Source organism: Artemia sp. Qi Xiang Cuo, chromosome 15 (genome assembly GCF_049724085.1).
Source record: "Artemia sp. Qi Xiang Cuo chromosome 15, ASM4972408v1, whole genome shotgun sequence".
In the NCBI taxonomy this organism is placed as follows: domain Eukaryota; kingdom Metazoa; phylum Arthropoda; class Branchiopoda; order Anostraca; family Artemiidae; genus Artemia; species Artemia sp. Qi Xiang Cuo.
Genome location: NC_142808.1, coordinates 16,266,118 through 16,291,580, shown reverse-complemented (window position 1 = coordinate 16,291,580; position 25,463 = coordinate 16,266,118). Strand labels below are relative to the sequence as shown.

General features: G+C 36.6%; 1 protein-coding gene across 1 annotated transcript; it reads right to left on the bottom strand.

Annotated features, from left to right (window-relative positions):
• Nucleotides 1–1,294: 1,294 nt before the first annotated feature.
• LOC148943384 (protein ZBED11-like) lies at nucleotides 1,295–1,990 on the bottom strand. Its single transcript, XM_089101117.1, has one exon. The coding sequence runs from the start codon at nucleotides 1,988–1,990 to the stop codon at nucleotides 1,295–1,297; it is 696 nt and encodes a 231-aa protein (XP_088957243.1).
• Between the last annotated feature and the right edge of the window lie 23,473 nt (nucleotides 1,991–25,463).

The window sequence follows — 25,463 nt, the reverse complement described above, 5'->3', positions numbered from 1 at the left end:
TCAATTAATGTAGCGTAGATAAAAAGTAGTGTGCCATATAAACAGCAAAAGAAAAGCCTTGTAAAAAGTGAATTCAAAGAAAAAAAATCTTTAGTATAGTAGTTAGCCTAGAACCAGGAATAATCTTAGTCCGGTAGATGAATTTTAGATAGGGATGTAGAATAAAATAAGAAAAGTAATAGAGAAAATTTTTAGCACTCCTGATTAAGCCATAGCATAAATATAAAATAATTATGCAGAAGAAATATTTAATAAAATGCGAACATTTTAAAAGCCCAAAGGCAAGCAAGTCATAATGACGGCACGTCATTAATTAATGGGTCGGGTAATATGTACCGTGAGCAAAATGCGATATATTTAAAATACAAAGATTCTTTCCTTTTAAATATGATTAGGACCGAAATCAAACGCCCACTAATTGAGTTCAAATACCGCTTCCAAGAGCATAAATTCTTAATCAGCATAAAGAGAAATTGCATTCTAGCTTCAGTCAAACAACGACGCTAGTCGGTTTGAATTTCGCTAAGATAATTAGTAACAAAAAAAAATACTACGCACAATATTTCTGAGGAAGTTTAAACTATAAGAGCCGTGTGAACGTTTGAATCATCAAAAATATTTGAGACGTATTATTGGATGAGGGTTCGCATCCTTGGGCCACGTGAGCCAATTGCGAGCCAGTCCTTACAGCGCAGGACGAAAGAATTGTGTATGGTAGTGGGGTAAAAGTGCTTTTTGAAGGTATTCGTATTTGAGGATCAGGACCGCTTTGACAGAATTACTCGGCGTACGACCGTAACAATTCTTTGATTGTTGTACCTCTGTCACCATTATTGTCGTTCGAAGTGACTCACTGTTGTGCACCTAAATATGTAAGTCCCAATAAATCTATTGTTTTTTACCTGTGTTTATTCCATTTTATATGTCTGTATCTAGCCTAGTAGCAGGTAATTAGTTCCGAAAATCTCCAAGGACGTTCCCAGGGAAACTGATCTTCAGATCGCTCGAAGAAAAGAGGTCACATTTATATGGCTACACATATTATTTTCTCTCAATAATTGAGGGTGGCGTGGTTATAAATTTACTTCACTCCCCATCGTTGTGGCGCAGGGCTCAATGGCACAATCTTTGGCGCTATAAGCGACGCTATCGGAGAACTTATAAGGTGTAAGTTCGCAGTTTCAAGGTATAATTCTAGACTTGACGCGATCAATCTTCATTACCGCTATTAGGACGGCCAAAAAACTTTTATTGCTACACCAGGTAAGGCGAAAAACAACGTCAGAGCAGTGAACTATTCCACCAGCCTCTGAGAGACGGCCTCAAACGCTAACCAGCGAGATGCAAATGGGTACAGGAGTGCATGCTCGGCTACTTTACAGAACTTTTGGAATTCCTTATACTCACGGAGTCGTTTGGCACTATTCGAAACGTACCTGTATATATCATTGCTCAATCTGACGATCTCTGTAGGTAACTGCTCACAAGCACTAGCAGAGCATAGTGCAAAACTGTGACAGAAGCATCCGAAAATAGCCAGCCAGGGAATATCTTTCTTTATGAGGGTTGCAAGGCCGTTGTTCTTCTTAAGCATCACACTTGCATTATCAGATGCAAATCCTATGCAGTTTTTTATTGTCATCTTCTTCTCACCTAAAGTCTCATAGATCAAGTTTTTAAGGCCCATTGCTGTTGTATCCCCAACATCTGGAATGGCCAAAAAGTCTTCCTTGATTCCGCATGTAGTTTTGTCATAGTAGCGAACGATGATGACTAAGTATTTTGTCCCACACTTATCAGTGCTTTCATCAACCATCAGCGAAAAGAGCGATTTTTCCAATCTTGAGCTCAGCTGGCTGATGGTGTACGGGGCAAATACGTTTTTAATTAGTCCAGTGGTTTTAGTTCTTCCACATGCAAGAAGCTTTACTACTGATGAATCAGGGATAAATTTTTTAAGCAATTCGGGCAAGCTGTCCATAATACTCATCTTCTTGGATTTTGATGCTACCCAGGCTTACATTGCACACTGTAAAGCTGTCACCTGTTGGCTAATTAGTTCTCTTTCCTTTGCTGCTCCTGATAAAGTAAACTCATTGGTTTGGTCATCAGCAATACGCACTTGGTTCTTCATACTAACAACTTTGGATATGTGACTTTCCCTCAGTGCATGTCTACGTAAATGGGATAGGCCGCCGGTAATGATCTTTTCGCAAAACCTACGCTAAGATTTTGTCCTATCCCTTGGATATCTTTGCAGCCAGACCTGCAAGTCTTTATCTTCTATCCATTTTGCACTGAATTTCTGTATTTTCACTGGCTTGGGTGGTTTATTTCTGCTGATTCTTCGTTTTCTCACATTTAATAGTTCATTCTCTTCACCTTCAATGTCATTTGCAGTTTCTTCACAGTCACTGGCACTAGCTTCAGATTTTTTGGCTTCGTCTCCAGAGTCATTATCTATATAGAGAATCTGTATAAGAGCAGCGACTCTAACCGGTTTTCCATATATCAAACCAGTGGCGTAACTAAGGGGGACAAGTAGTGGCCCTTTGCAGCACAATTTTAGTTTTTATGGGTATTTACTTCTCTAAAAGAGATATCTAAGAAAGGAAGAAAGAAAAATAAAAGAGATAAAGAAACTTCTAGATCCTAAATTTCAAAATTTTTTGAATATTCTATTCATAATATTGTTCTTAGAGATTATTTGCCTCCTGACAAGGATATTTCAGGGGCTAATTTAAAGAAAACATTAAAACTTAGTTAGTTAAGCCAGAATTTTCAATTTCATGCTAGATTTTTTCCAAGTGTCATGGTCACTTTTTTGACATTATACCCCCCTCCCATTCTGAGGTCCCATATATAACTGTATAAATCCATCGTTGTGTCGAATCTTGTGATGACATTCTTTCTTGTAATATTCTTACATGTTCTTTCATATTGTAAAGTGAGAATTTGATTGGTTGATTTTTTTAATATATTCCTAGGGCTATATCCCGGACCATCAGGGGGGTGGGTGTATTTTCAGAAAAGGGGCCATGATATTTGGAAATAGTATAAAATAAAAACCTTATATTCCCCCTGGGCATAACGTAAAATCCTTGCCCTGAGGGCTGTTGGGGAGTGTCCCCCTAAAAACATAATTTCTATCTGGAAATCAACTACGCTAAACGAAAGGGCTATCTCAAAATTTTTATTGGACGTGTTTCGGGAAATAGTGGGCTTGGAAGGGGGGAAGGCCTAAACTAGATTTTTCTAAGGCATGGACATGCGTTCGAGATTAGACAGGCGACAATTTTTAAACGGAGAGAAGAAGAGAGTTTTAAAATAAGTTAAGGTTTATACTGTTCTAATGGGACATCGGGATTCTAGGAATACCTATTCGAAATTGACCTTTTTTCAAAATTGTTGAAGGCCTGCCCACTACCTTATAAGAAAAAGAAAAGTTTTGAATAAAGTGAAGTAAGGGCCTAAACTAATTTTTCTAAGTCATGGACATGCGTTCGACATTAGACGGGCGACAATTTTTAAAAGGAGAGAGGAAAATTTTTAAAATAAGTTAAGGTTTATACTGTTCTAATGGTATTACATGAGACATCGGGATTCTAGGAATTCCTATTCGAAATTGACCTTTTTTCAAAATAATTGAAGGCCTGCCCACTACCTTATAAGAAAAAGAAAAGTTTTGAATAAAGTGAAGTAAGGTTCTAAACTAATTTTTTCTAAGGCATGGACATGCGTTCGACATTAGACAGGCGACAAGTTTTGAACGGAGAGAAGAAAATTTTTAAAAGAAGTTAAGGTTTATACTGTTCTAAATATTACATGAGACATCGGAAATCTAGGAACACTTATTCGAAATGGACCTTTTTTCAAAATTGTTGAAAAAGTCCATTACCTTATAAGGAAACGAAAAGTTTTTAGTAAAGCGAAGTAAGGGCCTTAACTAAACTTTTCTAAGACATGGACAGGCGTTCGCAATAAGACAGGCGACAATTTTTAATAGGAGAGAGGAAGAGATTTTAAAAACAAGATAAGGTTTATACTGTTCTAATTATTACATTGGACATCTGTATTCAAGGACTACCTATTCTAAATGGACTTTGTTTTCAAAATTTTTGAAGGCCTGCCCACTAACTTATGAGGAAAAGAAACGTTTTCAATAAAGCGAAGTAAGGGCCTTAACTAAACTTTTCTAAGGCATGGACAGGCGTTCGACATTGGACAGGCGACAATTTTTAAACGGAGAGAAGAAGAGATTTTTAAACAAGTTAAGGTTTATACTCTTCTAATTAATACAGGGGACATTGGGATTCTAGGAATACTTTTTCAAAACTGACTTTTTTTTCAAAATTGTTGAAGGTCTGTCCATTACCTTATAAGGAATTAAATAAAAAAAAACAAGTTTATTTTTCAAAACTTAAAACGAACAGAAATTATTAAGTATGAGGAGGGATCCTCATCAACACCTCACTCTTTACGGTAAAGTTTTTTAATACTTTTAAAAAAGCTTCTCATTGTTCTAATTAAACGATCTCTGTGTTTCAGGAGTCTTTCTTAAAGAATCGGGACAAAAGTCAAACTTAAGCGTAAAGAGCGAGGTATTGAGGAGGACACAAACCCCTTCATATACGTAATAATTTCTTATCGTTTTCAGTTTTAATTACTCCTTACTTTCCGTTGATAAAACTTTTTTATTCAATTTCGGATCATTTTTAAATTAATCCCAGGAAATTTAGCCCCACCTCCACGGAGAAATACCTTCCCCATGGAAATATCTTTTAGACAATTCAATCCTGGTGAAAATTTACCCAGGACAATTATCCTTAACAACTCAACGCGCAAAATTAAGACGGAAAAGAGAAAGCAAGTATAAAGCCCATGTATAATTTCCCCTGAGGAGTTCACCCCCTGAAAACTTCCCTTGCCATGCAAAATTCCCTGGTGGAAAAATCCCAGCAGAAAATTGGTCCCCCCACCCTAAAATATATGCATGCTTCCCAAAAACAAATACTATGCGTACACAATGGGCAAATTTTTTAACTTATAGGCCTTTCCCCTGGGGTTGTAGGGGGGGGGTCATGTTATATCCAAAAGCATCGTTATTGGGCCTTTCTACTATGATTAACAAAACGCCTATCTCAAAATTTTGATAGGGTAATTTTGGGGGGAAAGGGACGGTGAGGGGGCTTAGTTGCCCTCTAATCTTTTTGGTAACTTAAAAAGGGCACTATAAATTTTAAGTTAATTTTTAATGAGCTCTCTCATGATATTCTAGAACCACTGGGTCGATGCAATCATCCCTAGAAACAAAAAAGAAATAAGCACACATCCGTGATGTTTCTTCTGGTAAAAATACAAAATTCCACACTTTTGCAGATAGGAGCTTGAAACCTCTAAGGTAGGGTTCTCTGATACATTGAAACTGAACTTTATTAAGATTCTATGACTTTAAGGGGATGCTTTCCTCCTTTTTTCGAACATTTGGCAGAGTTTACTAGGCTTATAACTGTTAATTGGAACGGCTAAACTTAATGAAACTTATATATTTGAAGTCAGCTTAATAAGCCAATTCTTTTGATATATCTATTGGTATTAAATTTCTGTTTTTTAGAGTTTCGGTTACTATTGAGATTGGTTGCTCCTTACTTACAGTTCATTACCAAAAACTGCTTGATTTGTCTCTTTAATAGGACATTGAACAGAAGACTTTGATAATATTCACATTAGAATCGTTGGACCACCGATCAGAGCAAAATGAACTTTGATTGTCTGACAAAAAGGATGAGACTCCCCAGAGTTTATTCAAAATCATTTTGTTGTAACATACAAGATCTTAGGCTATTGATTAACCAAAAAAACAGAGTTTAATATGCTATTGGGCGGGGGGGAGGTATCTCCCCTCCCAGACCTTGTTTTGTCCCGACCCAGTTTACCCACCATTTGAAATTTCATTTCCTTTAAAATCTTGTCAAAACTAAGATATATTTTAATTCATGATTCAAGCATCGAAATAGAAACGGGTCAGTTTTGTTTAGTATATCTTTACATTTATGGTTGTACTTTATGGCTCATTTTTGAGTTTTCACTGTCATTTTCACTTGACTTTTAAAAATTTGCTCCAACTTTGCCCCCCCCTCCCCTAGGATTTTGACAAAATTGCACCACTGCATAAAACGAGCCTATTATGATCAAGGAATGCTAGCATCAGCTTTGATTCTACGTTAGCCTTAATCTTATCTTATTATTTCCATAAATTATAAATCCAATTTCCTGGAAATGTTGGAATGAGAGACTAGAAATGCAAAGTTTACTTCGATATGGGATGAAGGATTTGAAACATCTTCCCTCAAGAAGCTCTCATATTTATTAGTTTTGTGTCTAAGGACACCAAAGGGAATAAAGTGGATTGAGTAAAGTTAAGTAAACACCTAGGATCCTTTTAGCAAAATTGTCATCATTGTTTGTCTTAGGGGTTACGAGCGAACCCATTATCTTCAACATACATCCAAATGACATTCAGAGAGAAGGTGTAACTGAGTTTCGGTTTTTACGGGGGCGTGGTGAATTACGAGGAGCAAGCAAGCACGCAAGATTTTACTTCAAAGGGTGACATTTTGACATTTGACAAGTGATATTTTGGAAGAAGCAAGCTTCCAAAAAAGGTCAATGATATTGATATGCAAGCCAAGGCCGTATCCAGGGGGGGGGGGACCCGATTTGAACCCTCCCCCCCCGAAATTTTTTACCAAGTCGAAAATAAGTCGATAATTAGTAAAACCTAGGTAAAAATCAGTAAAATTTGTCGAAAACTGAGTAAAAAATTAGTAACCCCCCCCCCCGAAAAGTCAAAAATTAGTACCCCTCCCCCCCCCCCGAAAAAAAAATCCTGGATCCGCCCTTGATGCAAGCAATATGGAAATGTGAGAAATTAAGAAAAATCGTAGAAATTCAGAGGATTTAGGTTTGTAGTCCAAAGGTCCCCTAAGTGCGCGTTCTTGAAGAGGAGTCTGAAGAGCACAGCTATACAAGACAGCGTTGTTCTTAGCTTTACTAGACCAACGATCCAGAATCGCGATTCATGTTTATGGACTGTGCTGCATGTGTTGAGGGACGAATGCCTCGTCATATCCATTAGGATCTTCTGGAACTAGAGGGCTGATTAAATAGCCCTTTGGTAGTTCTGAACCGATTTCCTAACTCGTAAATGTTTATTGATGACAACTTAATCCTATTCTAGCTGATAAATATAATTTTGTCACATGAAATATAAGAAATCACTTCCTATCAAATGATTCCTCTTCTGCTATTTTATTCCCCCTCCCCCCGAAAAAAAGAAAAGACGAAAAGACAAATCAATACATCGGTAACCATATATTTTTCAATTTCTTCGGATATGGACTTGAAATCTCTGCTCAGGGGTTTTCAGACATGCTGAATTTTATTGTGTAATTTTTATGAGAATTATCCCCATTTGGGTGTGTTACTGAAATTCATTGTCTTACAGTTTTGGCCTCTGCTGCTATTTACTCGGTTCTATGCTAACTTCCCCCAGAAATCCCCCTAAGAAAAATCCCCCCTCCCAGAGTTACCTCTTCGTGAGGAAAACTCTGGCCAGGATATCTTCCCCTTCGGAATTTATTGGGGCCTGGATTCTATTGGATAAAAAGGGGGAAAATAAGGGACGGTGTCGATGTCAAAAAGAGCGTCGATGGTGTAGAGCTCATAAAACAGACATGGGGTAATTTTAAAGATCCTATTTATTAACCAGTGATCAGACCTGTGGAGGACATCTGGGGTTTCCCAGGCTCTAAAGATTTCTTTTTAAAGATTGCTTTTCAATTACCCCATGTCTGTTTTATGAGCTCTACACCATCGACGCTACAAATAATTAACACAGAAGCCAAGATAAAAGAGCTTCACATGAAAACAATCATCGAAGAAATCCATTTTGAAGAAACAACCCCTATGAAAAATTGGTATAACACATGGGTGATTAATGAAAGGAGTGACTGCCCAAATTCTGTACAAAAACATTTCGGAACTGTCAAAGAATTACTGGAAAAAAGGATCGCAGACCCTGATAGCAAAAAAAATCAACAAAACGGATATGAAACAATGGTTCATTTCGCAGGCAAACCTACTTCCAGCGAAAATTCTCGAGACGAGTGATCTTGACGATGAAAAACTGAAGAAAATGTTCGACCTGATACACTCTAGTTTCTTACCGCCAAAGGTTAAAGAGCAAGCATTTTTCCAAGTTCACAAAATACTGCCAACTGAAGAGAGAAAACATAGGATAGACCCCACCAAGTCGACTGGAATGTGCTGAAGGTGTGGAAATCAAATTGAAACACTTGAACATTTAATTCTTCAGTGCACAAGTGTAAAAACAGAATTAAACAACTGTTGAAACAACTGTTTCAGAATTGAAACAACTGTTAGTCACAACAACTGAAACAACTGAAGAATTGAAACAACTGTTAGTCACAACAACTGAAACAACTGAAGAATTGAAACAACTGTTAGTCACAACAACTGAAACAACTGAAGAATTGAAACAACTGTTAGTCACTGAAATACAAGAAAATGAGGAACTGGTCACCGCAGAGAAGGTTGTAGAATTAAAATTATGCACGGAAGCCAATCAAACGAAAAAAGACGAAGATTTGGCATACATTTTCACACATTTCGGCTACTATGTTTAGAAAGCAAAAATGAAAGATACGAACCCAACACAGGTAAAGAAAAAGGTAAGAGTTCAGTGGGATAGGCTAGTAAATATTGTTAGATTGCTAGAATTTATAATTAGAGATTGAAATTTTGTTATTAAAAAATGGAATAAAAAAATGATAAAGAAGGAAGTATTAAAAGTAGGATAAAGATAAAGTTTTAAAGAGATTTGAGAAGTATTGAAAGTAGGATAATGATAATGTTTTAATCAGGTTTGAGCAGCCAAAGGAGAAATAAAAGATGAGTAATAAGGGTAAAGGAAATGAAGTAGGAAGATAATGAAAGATTCTACCTATTGGTATTTGTTTGTAAAGGTGGAGTATTTCATTTCTTTCTTATTTTTATTTTTTTATTTTTTATTTTTTGTTGTTTTTTTTGTTTTTTTATATTCCTATTTTGGGGAACAAGGGTAAAAGTGAAATATATATCGGGGGAAATAGAGGTTAATGAAAAAGGATATGAAAAGTGTAATTTAAGGTCACGATGGAAGGGGTGCCCTAAGGGGGAAGGGCAGCCTGAGATATCAGATGAACCCAAAAGGTATAAGAAAATTGAAATCTAGTATACCTCTATTTTTATACCCTAATATATTTTGGAATGCTCAATTTTTATAAAATTTAAAAAAATTGAATTTTTTTAAAGAAGTTATTTTTATTAAGAAATAGTAGGTGACATTAGATAAATTATGAGATATTTTTAAAGAAAATTTGAAGGTCACGGAGAGGAGAGGAGGTGGGATTTAAAAAAATAGGACTTTTTACATTATATATTCTGCCTGTATTTTGGAATTAAGGTAGAATATTCCAAAATTCCTTCTTTTCTACATACTTTTATTTGTCTTACTTTCCTTTTGACGGGTTAATTTTGCATGTGTGGGGGGAGGTGGGTTCTGTGGGCGGAAAACTTTTTGGAGAGCAGGATAATTTTTCCGTAGAGGATTTCTTTGGGGGAATTTCTGGACAGAAATAGTCAGGCACCAATTTGTTCTACAAACCCCAGATTGTTCACGGACCGTTTTGCGGAACATTTTTTCATGCATTACTCCCCTGAAAATTATGAAGTCTTTACCAATTTTGAAATAGCTTACCCCCCCCCTCCCCACACCTTTTTTTAAGTTGTCTCCAATAGAAAGCAATAATTTTTGTTAGTTAAAACGATATACTGAATAATTTCAGTATAAAAAGGAGGATTTTTTTTTGGGGGGAGGGGGGGAGAGAATTTCCGGACACCGATTTTCTCTACAAACTACAGCTTATTTACGGACGGTTCTATGGAATATTTTTATTATATTCTGTCCTATGAGAAATATGAAATTATAGTTGGTTTTGAAAGACTCCCTACCCCGGTTTGCAAGAATAGCCTTCAACTGAAATCAACAATTTCTGTTAGCTAAAACGAAATGCTAGAAATTTTTGGCTTAAGAAACCTTTTACAGAATGCATTAAAAGTTTCATAAGAGATATAATTCAAATATAGCAAAATTGCATAATTTAAGTTCGTTCTCAAGTGAAAATAGAACTCCTAGGCCAGTTAGGCCTTGTGTCCAATGAGGCCAAGAACACCATGGAAACTTACCATCACAGAATGTAGATTTTGTTAAGATTTCAGCCGCAATTTCCCCCCTCCCTCCTTCCATTCCGAAAAAATAATCGGGAATAAAATGAACAATTACCTTTATAGCTTAGCTGCAAAGAGAGGAAGGGGTGTAAGGTACATCCAATGTTAATCAAGATTGTCCAATGCTCCATTTTTCAAGGTAAGATGTCGAAGATTCTTCTTGGATCTTCCGATGAAGGTTCTTAGACCTTCAAACAACAAACCATAATACCCTGAAAAAAAATTCCACAAAAATCAATTTCTAAGAATTGACTGTGTTGGTAATTTAAAATATGTAATATCCCCAAACCTACAAATAATGCTCGATTGACAGTTACTACAATACAGAGGCTATAGGACTCTCTCCTCGTGAGAAAGAAGATGGAAGTTCAAGTCGCTCTGTAGTAAAGATGACTGTTCTTACTCAAGGGTTTCTTGAATTCAATTCTTCTTCCAAGGAGATTCTTGGATTCCTTTCAAGATTTTTATAGATTTTTGTGGATTTATTTTAAAGGTATTTTTTATGGATTTTTTTTAATTAGGCAAACCCAATTAAACTGTAGGGGGATGTCTGACCAAGTGTTTTAGTGGTGCATTTTGGGGATAGGGACCCTCTGAGACCATTTTTGGGAGCGGGAATTTCTAAATTACTGTCATCAGGACATTCTCAGAAGGGATTGGCGAACCTTAAAGAAACTTGATTATTTTTTTTAGAGTAAATGTTATATTGAAAAAGCTAATTGAATAACTAGGAATCTAACATGATCTGAACTTTTGCATGGGCAGCACTGATGTCTCTTAATTTTTTCTTCTTCACCGCTAGCAGGGCACTGGAACATTATAGAGAACTGTTTAAGGAATAATTTGAAAGAAAATTGCTATATCTACGTGCTTGTTGTAAATACTAAAACATAATATTTAAAATAGATCCAAATTTTTCGTAAATTACATCTTTATGTACAACAATGTCTGCTGCCTCATTTCCTGCAGTTCGTTCTTTACTAAACTTGCAACTGAAAAAGGCAAAGGATCTCGATCTTGATGACGATTCCTCGATAATTTCATCTACCCTCTTCCTGAGCTCTTCAGAAGTTTGAAGTTGAGCAACTTTGACTTCTTCAAATAGTTTTCTAATATTAGCAGCAAGGCCATACCCAGCGGGGGGGGGGGTTTGGGGGGTTTGACCCCCCCCCCCTCAAAATGTTTATTTGACTCGTAAAAACGTAAAAAAAATGTATATAAACCAATTTTGTATGCGTTTTTTTTGGTTTTTTTGTATAATCCCCCCCCTTAGAAAAATCTTTGAGTAAAACCCCCTTCGACATTGGACAGGCGACAATTTAAAAAAAAAAAGAAAAGAAGAGATTTCTAAAACAATTTAAGCTTTACACAAGCGACAATTTTTAAACGGAGAGAAGAAGAGATTTTAAAACAAGTTAAGGTTTATGATGTTCTAACTATATTACATGGGACATCGGGATTCTAGGAATACCTATTCGAAATGGACTTTGTTTTCAAAATTGTTGAAGGCCTCTCCATTACCTTATAAGGAAAAGAGAAGTATTGAATAGAGTGAAGTAAGGGCCTTAACTGAATTTTTCTAAGGTGGGGCAGGCGTTCGACATTGGACAGGCGTCAATTTAAAAAAAAAGGAGAGATTTCTAAAACAATTTAAGCTTTACACTGTTACCCACGTCGATCTTTACTATAAAAATGTCAAGTCTTCAATCACTTTAAAATATTAAAAACTGAACTAGCCCTTTCAATTTCCAACCGAATGAGCCCTTTTTGAGTTTCTACGACAACGCTTTCTATAAACACCTTATATGCCCCCAGGGCATAAATTACAACCCTTTCCCTAAAGGTTATGAGGGGGTTGTCATCCTCAAAGACCTAATTTCCAGCACTTTCAACTACGTTAAACAAAATGGCTATCTCAAAATTTTGATTAGATGTGTTTGGGGAAATGGTAAGCGTGAGAGAGGTGTTAGTTGCTCTCTGATTACTTTCAACTATTAAAAAAGGCACTAGCACTTTCAATTTCCAATCGAATGAGCCCTTTTGAAGTTTCTACGACAACGCTTTCAACAAAATCTTATATGTCACCAGGGCATAACTTACAACCATTGCCCTGAGGGCTGGGGGGGGGGGGTGTTGTCATCCTCAAAGACCTAATTTCCGTTGAACAAAATGGCTATCTAAAAATTTCAAAATTTTGATTGGATTTGTTTGGTGAAATGTTGGGCGTCAGAGGGGGGTTACTTGCCATCCAATCACTTCCGACTATTAAACAGGGCACTAGCAGTTTCAATTTCCAATTGAATGATTCTTTTTTGAAATTTCTACAACGACGCTTTATATGAAAAAAAAACTTATTTCTATAAAAAAAAAAAACGGGGCATAACTTACAACCTTAGCCCTGAGGGCTGTGGGGGGAGTGTCATCCTCAAAAACATAATTTCCAGACTTTTTAACTACGACGAACAAAATTGCTATCCCAAATTTTGATTGGATGTGTTTGGTGAAATGGTGGGTGTGAGAGGGGGTTAGTTATCCTCAAATCATTTTCGACTATTAAAAAGGGCACAAGCCCTTCGAATTTCCAATCGAATGACCCCTTTTTCAAATTTCTACGACAAAGCTTTCAATAAAAACCTTATAAGCCCCCAGGGCATAACTTACAACCCTTACCCTAAGGGCTGTGGGGGGAGTGCTATTCTCTTAGATATAATTTCCGGACCTTTCAACTACTTTGAACAAAATGGCTATTTCAAGATTTTTATTGGATGTGTTTGGATAAATGGTGGGCGCGGAAAGGGTGTTAGTTGCCTTCCAAACACTTTTAACTATTAAAAAGGGCACTAGCCATTTCAATTTCCAATCAAAGGAGCCTTTTTGAAGTTTCTACGACAACACTTTCTATAAAAAAAGCTATATGCCCCCAGGGCATAGCTTACAACCCTTGCCCTAAGGGCTGTGGGGGGCTGTCTTCCTCAAAGACCTAATTTCCAGAACTTTCAACTACGTTGAACAAAATGGCTATCTCAAAATTTTAATTTGGATGTGTTTGGAGAAATGGTGGGTGTGAGAGGGGTGTTAGTTATCCTCCAATCACTTTCGACTATTAAAAAGGGCACTAGCCCGTTGAATTTCCAATCGAATGAGTACTTTTTCAAGTTTCTACGACAAAGCTTTCAATAAAAACCTTATATGCCCTCAGGGAATAACAACCCTTACCCTGAGGGCTGTGAAGGGAGTGTCATTCTCTTAGATATAATTCTCGGACCTTTCAACTACTTTCAACAAAATGGCTATCTCAAAATTTTGATTGGATGTGTTTGGATAAATGGTGGGCGTGGAAGGGGGATTAGTTGCCTTCCAATCACTTTTGACTATTAAAAAGGGCACTATTCATTTCAATTTTCAATCAAATGAGTCTTTTTGAAGTTTCTACGACAAGGCTTTCTATAAAAGCCTTATATGCCACCAGGGCATAACTTACAATCCTTGCCCTGAGGGCTGTAGGGGTTTGTCATCCTCAAACGTATAATTTCCAGAATTTTCAATTACGTGAACAAAATGGCTATCTCAAAATTTTGATTGGATGTGTTTGGGGAAAAGATGGACGTGAAAGGGGGATTAGTTGCCCTCCAATCACTTTCGACTATGAAAAAGGGCACTAGCCCTTTAAATTTCCAATCAAACTAGCCTTTTTTGAAGCTTCTACGACAACGCTTTGTATAAAAAACCTTATATGCCCCCAGGGCATAACTTACAACCCTTGCCCTGAGGACTGTGGGGGTTTGTCATCCTCAACCTAATTTCCAGAACTTTCAACTACGTTGAACAAAATGGCTATCTCAAAATTTTGATTGGATGTGTTTGGGGAAAATATGGGCGTGAGAGGGGGGTTAGTTGCCCTCCAACCACTTTCGATTATGAAAAAGGGCACTAGCCCTTTAAATTTCCAATCGAACTAGCCTTTTATGAAGTTTCTACAACAACACTTTCTATAAAAAAAAAACTTATATGCCCCCAGGGCATAACTTACAACCCTTGCCCTGAGGGCTGTGGGGGAGTGTCCTCAAAAATATAATTTTCATCTTGAAATCAGCTACGCTGAACAAAATGGCTATATCAAAATTTTGATTGGATGTATTTGGGGAAATGGTGGGTGTAAAAGGGATGTTAGTTGCCTTCCAATCACTTTCGACTATTAAAAAGGGCACAAGCCACTCCAATTTCTAATCGAATGAACCATTTTCGAAGTGTCTACGACAATTCCTTCGATACGAAGGGCCCTGGTCTAAGACCCAGAAACCAAAAAAAAAATAATAATACATTGTGCCAACATCGCTCTTTACTTATGCAGCGCTATTACGCTGCCTATGATAAGGAATAGAAAAGTTTTTAATAAAGTGAAGTAAGAGCCTTAACTAAATTTTTCTAAGGCATGTACAGGCGTTCGACATTGGAAAAGAAACTTATAAGGAAAAGAAATATTTTCAATAAAGCGAAGTAAGGGCCTTAACTAAACTTTTCTAAGACATTTACAGGCGTTCGACAGAAGAAATTCGAAACTTTTTAATATTAGATATGTATATAAATTAAAAACTTTTGATGTTGTTTACTTGTATCAGTAGGTAATGTTACATATTTTTTCAATTTCATAATCTTCCAAATTTCATTAGATTTAATTTTTTCTGAATTACTTAAAAATCTCTTCTGAGTACAATACACATTAAAACTCCTTATACAAACTGTAAAAATATCACATTTCCTAATAAAGGTATTGTTGATAGCCATAATACAGTAGACAATTTTAAATTTGAGAGAGGAAGAGATTTTAAAAACAAGTTAAGGTTTTTTCTGTTCTAATTATTACCTGTGACATCTGGATTCTATTAATTCCTATTCAAAATGGACTTTGTTTTAAATATTGTTGAATGCCTGCACACTAACTTATGAGTAAAAGAAACGATAACAATACAGCGAAATCCGGGCCTTAACTAAACTTTTCTAAGACATGGACTGGTGTTCGACATAAGACAGGCGACAATTTAAAATCGGAGAGAGGACGAGATTTTTAAAACAAGTTAAGGTTTATACTGTTCTAATTATTACATGGGACATCGGGATTCTAGGAATACCTATTCGAACTGGACTTTGTTTTCAAAATTGTGGAAGGACTGCCCACTAACTTATGAGTAAAAGAAACGTTTTCAATAAAGCGCCATAATGGCATTAACTAAACTTTTCTAAGGCATGGACTGGCGTTCGACATAGGACAGGAGACAAGTTTTAATCGGAGAGAGGAAGAGATTTCTAAAACAAGTAATGTTTATACTGTTATAATTATTACATGGGACATCGGGATTCAAGGAATACCTATTACAAATGGACTTTGTTTTCAAAATTGCTGAAGGCCTGCCCACTAACTTATGAGGAAAAGAAACGTTTTCAGTAAAGTGAAGTAAGGGCCTCAACTAAACTTTTCTAAGGCATGGACAGGCGTTCGACATTAGACAAGCGACAATTTTTAAACGGAGAGAAGAAGAGATTTTAAAAACAAATTTAGCTTACTGTTCTAATTATTACATGGAATATTGGGTTTCTAGGAATACCTATTCGAAATGAACCTTTTTTCAAAATTGTTGAAGGCCTGTCCACTACCTTATGAGGAAAAGAAACATTTTCAATAAAGCTAAATATGGGCATTCAGTAAACTTTTCTAAGGCATGGACTGGCGTTCGACATTGGACAGGCGAAAATTTTTAAACGGAGAGAAGAAGAGAATTTTAAAACAAGATCAGGTGTATACTCTTCTAATTATTACATGGGACATCGGGATTCTAGGAATACTTTTTCAAAACTGACTTTTTTTCAAAATTGTTGAAGGTCTGCCCATTAGGCTACCTTATAAGGAATTAAATAAAAAAAACAGGTTTATTTTTCAAAACTTAAACGGACAGAAATTATTAAGTATATAAAGGGAGCCCCCTCCTCATCAACACCTCACTCTTTACGGTAAAGTTTTTTAATACTTTTAAAAAAGCTTCTCATTGTTCTAATTAAACGATCCTTGTGTTTCAGGAGTCTTTCTTAAAGAATTGGGACAAAATTCAAACTTAAGCGTAAAGAGCGAGGTGTTGAGGAGGACGCAACCCCCTTCATATACGTAATAATGTCTGTTCTTTTTAGGTTTTAGTATTGCTCCTTACTTTCAGTTGAAAAAACTTTTATTTTATTCAAAATCGGGTCGTTCTTTCAGATGTTTTTACTTTTATATCTTTATTAAATCAAATAATATTAACATTTTGATTCCTAAATATCAGAGCATGTATATTAAACTGACATTGCACATTCATTTGTATCTTTTTCAGTAAAGTGCAAATTTTGTTCTGACCTTGGGAAGGCACAGGGGTTTTGAGCCCAACTTATGTCAATTACTGCTCGTTATGAGTTTGACTCGGTTATTTATTGTAATTTCTGTTCGTTTTGGGTTTCATTTATTTATCGATGCTGATTTGTGGTAGTTTCACGCTTGGTAGATTATTTGGTTTGATTTTTGCTCATATTTTGTCTAATGGAGTTCTTTACTTTTCTTTGAAAAACTTATTCTGTGGAAAAAATTTTTAATTAATTTCTGTTTGTTTTATATTGACATAGTCTTTTCAGGGAAAAAGAAATAATACTTTAAATCTTTTCGTTTTTTTACGAAAAGTTATAGTTTATAGTTTAGAGTTTATAGTTTGGCCTGCTATTTGTATGCTGGAGAAAATTTTTCAGCAATTTTTAACAACATACACCCTTTTAAAAATCTAAACACAAATAGTAGTGTTTAATTTAGTTTCATACCTCCTCTAGTTAACCTGAAACGGAAAACTTGATACCATTCACAAAAAATCTGTTTACTTTCTTTGATAGCTTGGATACACTTACGCTATTTTGATTTGGTTACATTTTAAGAGCAGAAGTAGCCCCAAAAGTTTGAACATAATACCCTCAGTCGTTCTTGGGATATAGTTGAGATGTCTTATTGGGAATTTGCATTAACACAGTGCATTTTGATTTAATCTTAAGAGAACATTTAGTTTTTAAACATAGTGGGCTAATGGGAGGGTGGGTGTGGAAGGGGGATTAGTTGCCCTCCAATCACTTTCGACTGTTAAAAAGGGTATCATCCCTTTCTATTTTCAATCGAATAAGCCCTTTTCGAAGTTCCCACGACAACTCCTTCGATACGAAGTGCCCTGGTCTAAAAAACAACAACAAAAAAAATAATACATTATACCCACATCGATCTTTACTATAAAAATGTCAAGCCTTCCAATCACTTTCGACTGTTAAAAGGGCACTTGCCCTTTCAATTTCGAATAAGCCTTTTTTGAAACGACAACGCTTTCTATAAGCACCTTAATAATAAATTACAACCCTTACCCTAAGGGCTGTTAGGGTGGTTGTCATCCTCTAAGATCTAACTTTCAGCAGCTACTTTAAACAAAATGGCTATCTCAAAATTTTGATTGGATGTGTTTGGGGAAATGGTGGGCGTGAGAGAGGTGTTAGTCACTCTCAAATCACTTTCAACTATTAAAAATGGCCCTAGCCCTTTCAATTTCCAATCAAATGAGCCCTTTTGAAGTTTCTACGACAACACTTTTAATAAAGACCTTATATGCCCCCAAGAAATAACTTACAACCCTTGCCCTGAGGGCTAGGGGGGTGTCATTCTCAAAGACCTAATTTATAGAACTTTCTACTACGTTGAAGAAAATGGCTATCTGAAAATTTTGATTGGATGTGTTTGAAGGAATGGAGGGCACGAGAGGGGGTTAGTTACCTTCCAATCACTTTCGACTATTAAAAAGGGCACTAGCACTCTCAATTTCTAATTGAATGAGTCCCTTTTGAAGTTTTACGACAACTCTATCTATAAAATCCTTATATGCCCCCAGAGCATAACTTACAACCTTTGCCCTGGGGGCTCGGGGGGTTTGTCATCCTTAAATACATAACTTCCAGAACTTTCAACTACGTTGAACAAAATGGCTATCTCAATACTTTGATTGGATGTTTTTGGGAAAATGGTGGGCGTGAGAGGGGTATTATTCGCTCTCCAATCACTTTCAACTATTAAAAAAGGCACTATCCCTTTCAGTTTCCAATTTAATGAGCCATGTTGAAGTTTCTACGACAACGCTTTCAATAAAAATCATATATGCCCCCAGGGTTAACTTACAACCCTTGCTCTGAGGGTTATGGGGGGGGGGTGTTGTCATCCTTAAAAACCCAATTTACAAAACTTTTAACTACGTTGAATAAAATGGTTATCTAAAAACTGTGATTGGATGTGTTTGGGGGAAAGGTGGGCATGACAGGGGGTTAGTTGCCCTCGAATCACTTTCGACTATTAAAAAGGGCACTAGCCCTTTAAATTTCCAATCGAATGAGCCCTTTTTCAAGTTTCTTCGACAGAGATTTCAATAAAAACCTTATGTGCCCCAGGGCATGACTTATAACCCTTGCCCTGACGACTGTTGGGGGAGTGCCCTGCTTAAAGGTATAATTTCCTGAACTTTGAACTGCTTGGGACAAAATGGCTACCTCAAAACTTTTATTGGATGTGTTTGGGGAAATGGTGGGCGTGGAAGGGGTGTTAGTTGCCTTCCAATCACTTTCGACTATTAAAAAGGGCACTAGCCATTTCGATTTCCAAACGAATGAGTCCTTTTTGAAGTTTCTACGACAACACGTTCTATAAAAGCCTTATATACCCCCTGGGCATAACTTACAACCTTTGCCCTGAGGGATTGGGGTGGAGGGGTTGTCATCCTCAAAGACCTAATTTCCAGAACTTAAATCTACTTTGAATAAAATGGCTATCTCAAAACTTTGATTGGATGTGTTTGGGGAAAAGGTGGACGCGAGAGGGGGGTTAGTTGCCCTCCAATCACTTTCGACTAATGAAAAGGGCTCTAGCCCTTTGAATTTCCAATTGAATGAGCCTTTTTAGAAGTTTCTACGACAATGCCTTCTATATAAACCTTATATACCCCTAAGGCATAACTTACAACCCTTGCCCTGAGAGCTCTGGGGGAGTGTCCTCCTCAAAAGCATAATTTCTATCTGGAAATCAACTACGCTGAACAAAATGGCTATCACAAAATTTTGATTGGATGTGTTTCGGGAAACGGTGATTGTGGAAGGGGTGTTAGTCGCCTTCCAATCACTTTCGACTATTAAAAAGGGCACAAGCCACTCCAATTTCCAATTGAATTTTTCGAAATGTAAGTTTCGAAAATGTAAGTTTCGAAGTTTCTACGACAACTTCTTCGATACGAATTGCCCTGCTCTAAAGGAAAAAAATAATAAATAATAAATTGTGCCAACATCGTTCTTATATGCCCCCAGGGCATAACTTAAAACGCTTGCCCTGAGGGTTGTGGGGGAGTATCCTCCTCAAAAACATAGTTTCTATCTGCGAAACAACTCCGCTTAAATAATTGGCCATCTCAAATTTTTTATTGGATGTTCGGGGGAGCATGATGGGTGTGGGGGGGGGGGCTAGTTGCCCTCCAATCACTTTCGACTATTAAAAAGGGCACTAGCCACTTCAATTTCCAATCGAATTAGCCCTTTTCGAAGTTTCTACGACAAGTCCTTCGATACGAAGTGCCTGGTATGAAAAAAAAATACATTGTGCCAACATCGTTCTTTACATAGGCAGCGCGATTGCGCTGCCTATGATTTTCATAAATTATAAATCTAATTTCCTGGAAATGTTGGAATGAGAGACTGGAAATGCAAAGTTTACTTCGATATGGGATGAAGGATTTGAAACATCTTCCCTCAAGAAGCTCTCATGTTCATTAGTTTTGTGTCTAAGGACACCAAAGGGAATAAAGTGGATTGAGTGAAGTTAAGTAAACACCTAGGATCCTTTTAGCAAAATTGTCATCATTGTTTGTCTTAGGGGTTACGAGCGAACCCATTATCTTCAAAATACATCCAAATGACATTCAGAAGGAAGGTGTAACTGAGTTTCGCTTTTTGCGGGGGCGTGGTGAATTACGAGGAGCAAGCAAACACGCAAGATTTTACTTCAAAGGGTGACATTTTGACATTTGACAAGTGACATTTTGGAAGAAGTAAGCTTCCAAAAAAGGTCAATGATAGTGATATGTGAGCAATATGGAAAATGTAAGAAATCAAGAAAAAATCGTAGAAATTCAGAGGATTCAGAGGTGCCTGAAGACAGGTCTGAAGAACACAGCTATACAAGACAGTGTGTCTCTTAGCTTTACTAGACAAACGATCCAGAATCGCGATTCATGTTTATGGACTGTGCTGCATGTGTTGAGGGATGAATGCCTCGTTACATGCATTAGGATCTTCTGAAACTAGAAGGCTGATTAAATAGTCCTTTGGTAGTTCTGAACTGATTTCCTAACTCGTAAATTTTTATTGATAACAATTTAATCCTATTCTAGCTGATAAATATAACTTTGCCACTTATAATTCCTCTTCTGCTACTTTAATCCCCCTCCCCCAGAAAAAAAGGAAAACGAAAAGACAAAGCAATACATCTGCAACCATATATTTTCTATTTCTTCTGATATGGGCTTGAAATCTCTGCTAAGGGGTTTTCAGATATGTTGAAATTTATTGTGTGATTTTTATGAGAATTACCCCCATTGGGGGGTGATACTGAAATTCATTGTCTTACAGTTTTAGCCTGTGCTGCTATTTACTCGGTTCTAGGCTAACTTCCCTCAGAAATCCCCCCTAAGAAAAATCCCCCCAGAGTTATTTCTTCGTGTGGAAAACTCTGGCCAGGAAATCTTCCCCTCCAGAATTCATTGGGGCCTTGATTCTATTGGGGATAAAGGGGGAAAAGCAAGGGACAGCGTCGATGTCAAAAGAGCGTCGATGGTGTAGAGCTCATAAAACATCTATGGGGTAATTTTAAAGATCCTATTTATTAACCAGTGATCAGACTTGCGGAGGACATCTGGGTTTTCCCAGGTTATAAAGATAAGTAACCACAGAAAAGCTCCTACAATACTGTCGTAGGAAATTCTCCCGTTGTCAAGTGTTCGAGGACCGTCAGGGATATCGATGTCGGTCTTATAGGTGGGAAGGGCATACTGGAGCGCTAACTGACAGCCTAACTACCAAACTTTTCGACAAAAAAAACGAAGGGATATCTGGGACCATCAAGAAGATAAGGGGTACATTTTCAGAAAAATGACCATGATATTTGGAAGGAACGTAAAATAAGGAGTCTAATGGTAGTACTTCTATTTTGATTTAAAATGGACAGAACTTCATATTTCAAATAAGCACGAAAATTTATATCTTTAGCCTTTGCCTTACCCTTCTATGATAATTCAACCCAAAGAAGATTCAAAAGAGATAAAAATGAAAAAATAAATCCTATAGGACTTTTTACATTATATATTCTGCCTGTATTTTGGAATTAAGGTAGAATATTCCAAAATTCCTTCTTTTCTACATACTTTTATTTGTCTTACTTTCCTTATGACAGGTTGATGTTGCATATGTGGAGGGATGTGGGTTCTGTGGGTAGAAAAATTTCTGGAGAGCAGGATAATTTTTCCGTAGAGGATTTCTCTGGGGGGATCTCCGGACGGAATTAGTCAGGCACCAATTTGTTCTACACACCACATATTGTTCACGGACTGTTTTGCGGAACATTTTTTCATGCATTACTCCCCTGAAAATTATGAAGTCTTTACCAATTTTGAAAGAACCTACCCCCCCCCCTCCCTACACTTTTTTTAAATTGTCTCCAATAGAAAGCAATGGTTAAAACGATATACTGAATAATATCAGCATAAAAAGAAGGATTTTATTTTTTTTTTTTGGGGGGGGGGAGAATTAGCCGGACACCGGTTTTATCTACAAACCACAGCTTGTTTACGGACGGTTCTATGGAATATTTTTATTATATTCTGTCCCATGAGAAATATGAAGTTATAATGGGTTTTGAAAGACCCCCTACCCCAGTTTGTAAAAATAGCCTTCAACTGAAACCAATAATTTCTGTTAGCTAAAACCATATGCTACAAATTTTTGGCTTAGGAAACCTTTTACAGAATGCATTAAAAGTTTCATAAGAGACATAATTCAAATATAGCGAAATTGCATAATTTAAGTTCGTTGTCAAGTGAAAATAGAACTCCTAGGCCAGTTAGGCCTTGTGTCCAATGAGGCCAAGAACACCATGGAAACTTACCATCACAGAATGTAGATATTGTTAAGATTTCAGCCGCAATTTCCCCCCCCCCCTTCCTTCCTTCCATTCCGAAAAAAATAATCGGGGATAAAATGAACAATTACCTTTATAGCTTAGCTGCAAAGAGAGGAAGGGGTGTAAGGTACATCCAATGTTAATCAAGATTGTCCAATGCTCCATTTTTCAAGGTAAGATGTCGAAGATTCTTCTTGGATCTTCCGATGAAGGTTCTTAGACCTTCAAACAACAAACCATAATACCCTGAAAAAAAATTCCACAAAAATCAATTTCTAAGAATTGACTGTGTTGGTAATTTAAAATATGTAATATCCCCAAACCTACAAATAATGCTCTATTGACAGCTACTACAATACAGAGGCTACAGGACTCTCTCCTCGTGAGAAAGAAGATGGAAGTTCAAGTCGCTCTGTAGTAATGATGACTGTTCTTACTCAAGGATTTCTTGAATTCAATTCTTCTTCCAAGGAGATTCTTGGATTCTTTTCAAGATTTTTATAGATTTTTGTGGATTTATTTTAAAGGTATTTTTTATGGATTTTTTTTAATTAGGCAAACCCAATTAAACTGTAGGGGGATGTCTGATCAAGTGTTTTAGTGATGCGTTTTGGGGATAGGGACTCTCTGAGACCATTTTGGGGAGCGGGAATTTCTAAATTACTGTCATCAGGACATTCTCAGAAGGGATTGGCGAACCTTAAAGAAACTTGATTATTTTCTTTAGAGTAAATGTTATATTGAAAAAGCTAATTGAGTAATTAGGAATCTAACATGATCTGAACTTTTGAATGGGCAGCACTGATGTCTCTTCATTTTTTCTTCTTCACCGCTGGCAGGGCACTGGAACATTAGAGAGAACTGTTTAAGGAATAATTTGAAAGAAAATTGCTATATCTACGTGCTTGTTGTAAATATTAAAACATAATATTAAAAATAGATACAAATTTTTCGCAAATTACATCTTTATGTACAACAATGTCCGCTGCCTCATTTCCTGCAGTTCGTTCTTTACTAAACTTGCAGCTGAAAAAGACCAAGGATCTCGATCTTGATGACGATTCCTCGATAATGTCATCTACCCTCTTCCTGAACTCTTCAGAAGTTTGAAGTTGAGCAACTTTGACTTCTTCAAATATTTTTCTAACATTGGCAGCAAGGCAGCACCCAGGGGGGGGGGGGGGTAGGTGGGTTTGAACCCCCCCCCCCTCGAAATGTTTGTTTGACTCGTAAAAACGTAACAAAAATGGATATAAACAAATTTTGTATGCGTTTTTTGTCGAGTTTTTGAGTACCCCCACTCCTGAAAAAAAATCTTTGAGGAAAACCCCCTCCGAAAAAAAATCCTGGGTACGGCCTTGATTGGCAGACAGTTAATCTTCTTTTTAATGGCATCTCCATCCCAAAGAAAAAATCAGGCATAAAATAAACCTTCATAGCTTAGCTGCAAAGAGAGAGAGGGTCATAGGGGACATGCAATCTTAATCAAGATTGGCCAACGCTCAGTTTTCCAAGGTCAGAGGTCCACATTAGCGTACTAAAGAGTTTGTTGAAGGGGTGGTTGTAACTTGTAAATGGGTGCATTCGATTGGTAATTCATTGTTATTTCTTTGTGTGTTCATTCGATTGAAGTCATTTTAATGTCTATTTATTTTAGCTGTTACGTATTCATTCATTTCTTCACTGTTTACTTGTCTTTGACTTATTTTTTGGGAAAAAGTGTTTTAAATGAAAGTAAGTTTTCATTTATTTGACATAGTTTTATTATGGTTTGAACTATCCTTTTTATTTTTATCCAAAAGATTATTTGGTTTCAAAAATTTTGAATCAAAATTACTCAAATCAGAGGTAGTTAAAGAGTTAAATTGAATTACGGAATGCCATTTTTGGTACTATACCTTTGTATAGTACCCATTTGTATGTACCCTTTTTGGTACATACGGTACTCACAGTTTTCATTAGTCGGGAAGGTTTTATGGGTTGTTCAATTTTCGAATAGATTTTTTGTATAATAATAATGTTTATTTTATAACTTTAATAAGTGCACAGTTAAAAATCATAGTTATTCAGTTTAAAATCATAAGCTAGTAAGTTTTTTTCTGGTTTCCCTTGGAGTTGATGTCTCTGGATTGAGTTGAATATTTATTTGAGTTGGTGAATTCATGTGTTATCCCCTGCCTAGCTTGTCATTCTGGGAATTATTAAGGTGGGCGACTGGATTTTTCTTTTCTTTTTTTATTTTGTTTATATATTTTTTGTGTTGCTATTTTTTTTTCTTCCTTGTTCTTTCCCGGTCATGGAGCCTTATGGGGCAGATTTTGTTGATGTAGTTTTTGTTTATGATTTTTATTGTTAAATAAAGAACTCACTCACTCACATAGTTAATACCGATTGAAGAGCTAGATTTCCCCCGGAGGGATGGACCATGTTTACTTAACAAACTTTAGACAACATTTTTTTTTTTTTTTTTTTTTTTTTTTGTAAATTCATTGTGGAAATCAGCCGACGGAGGGAAACGGGGAGGGTACGGACATTGTCCCGGGTACTGAAAAACCTAACTAAGCATCTGCAGCGTCAATACTTTTATTTGAAAAGATGTCCTCCTATGCAGACTTTGTTGTCCAAATAAGGGAGCGACGTCTTTCCTTTCTGCCAGCTAAAAGCTCAATTGAAAAATAAAGGCAATGAAGAAACACAAAAAACATTCTTACGCTCTAATGCACCGATTTCTGCCAATTATCGTTTTAACTGATGTTCCGTTGAAGATGACAATGCTGGAATAAAGACACCGCTATGATGTTTATAATTTAAGGTGCCCTAGAAATACTTTTTATATACTTTCTGTCCTAGAAATAGT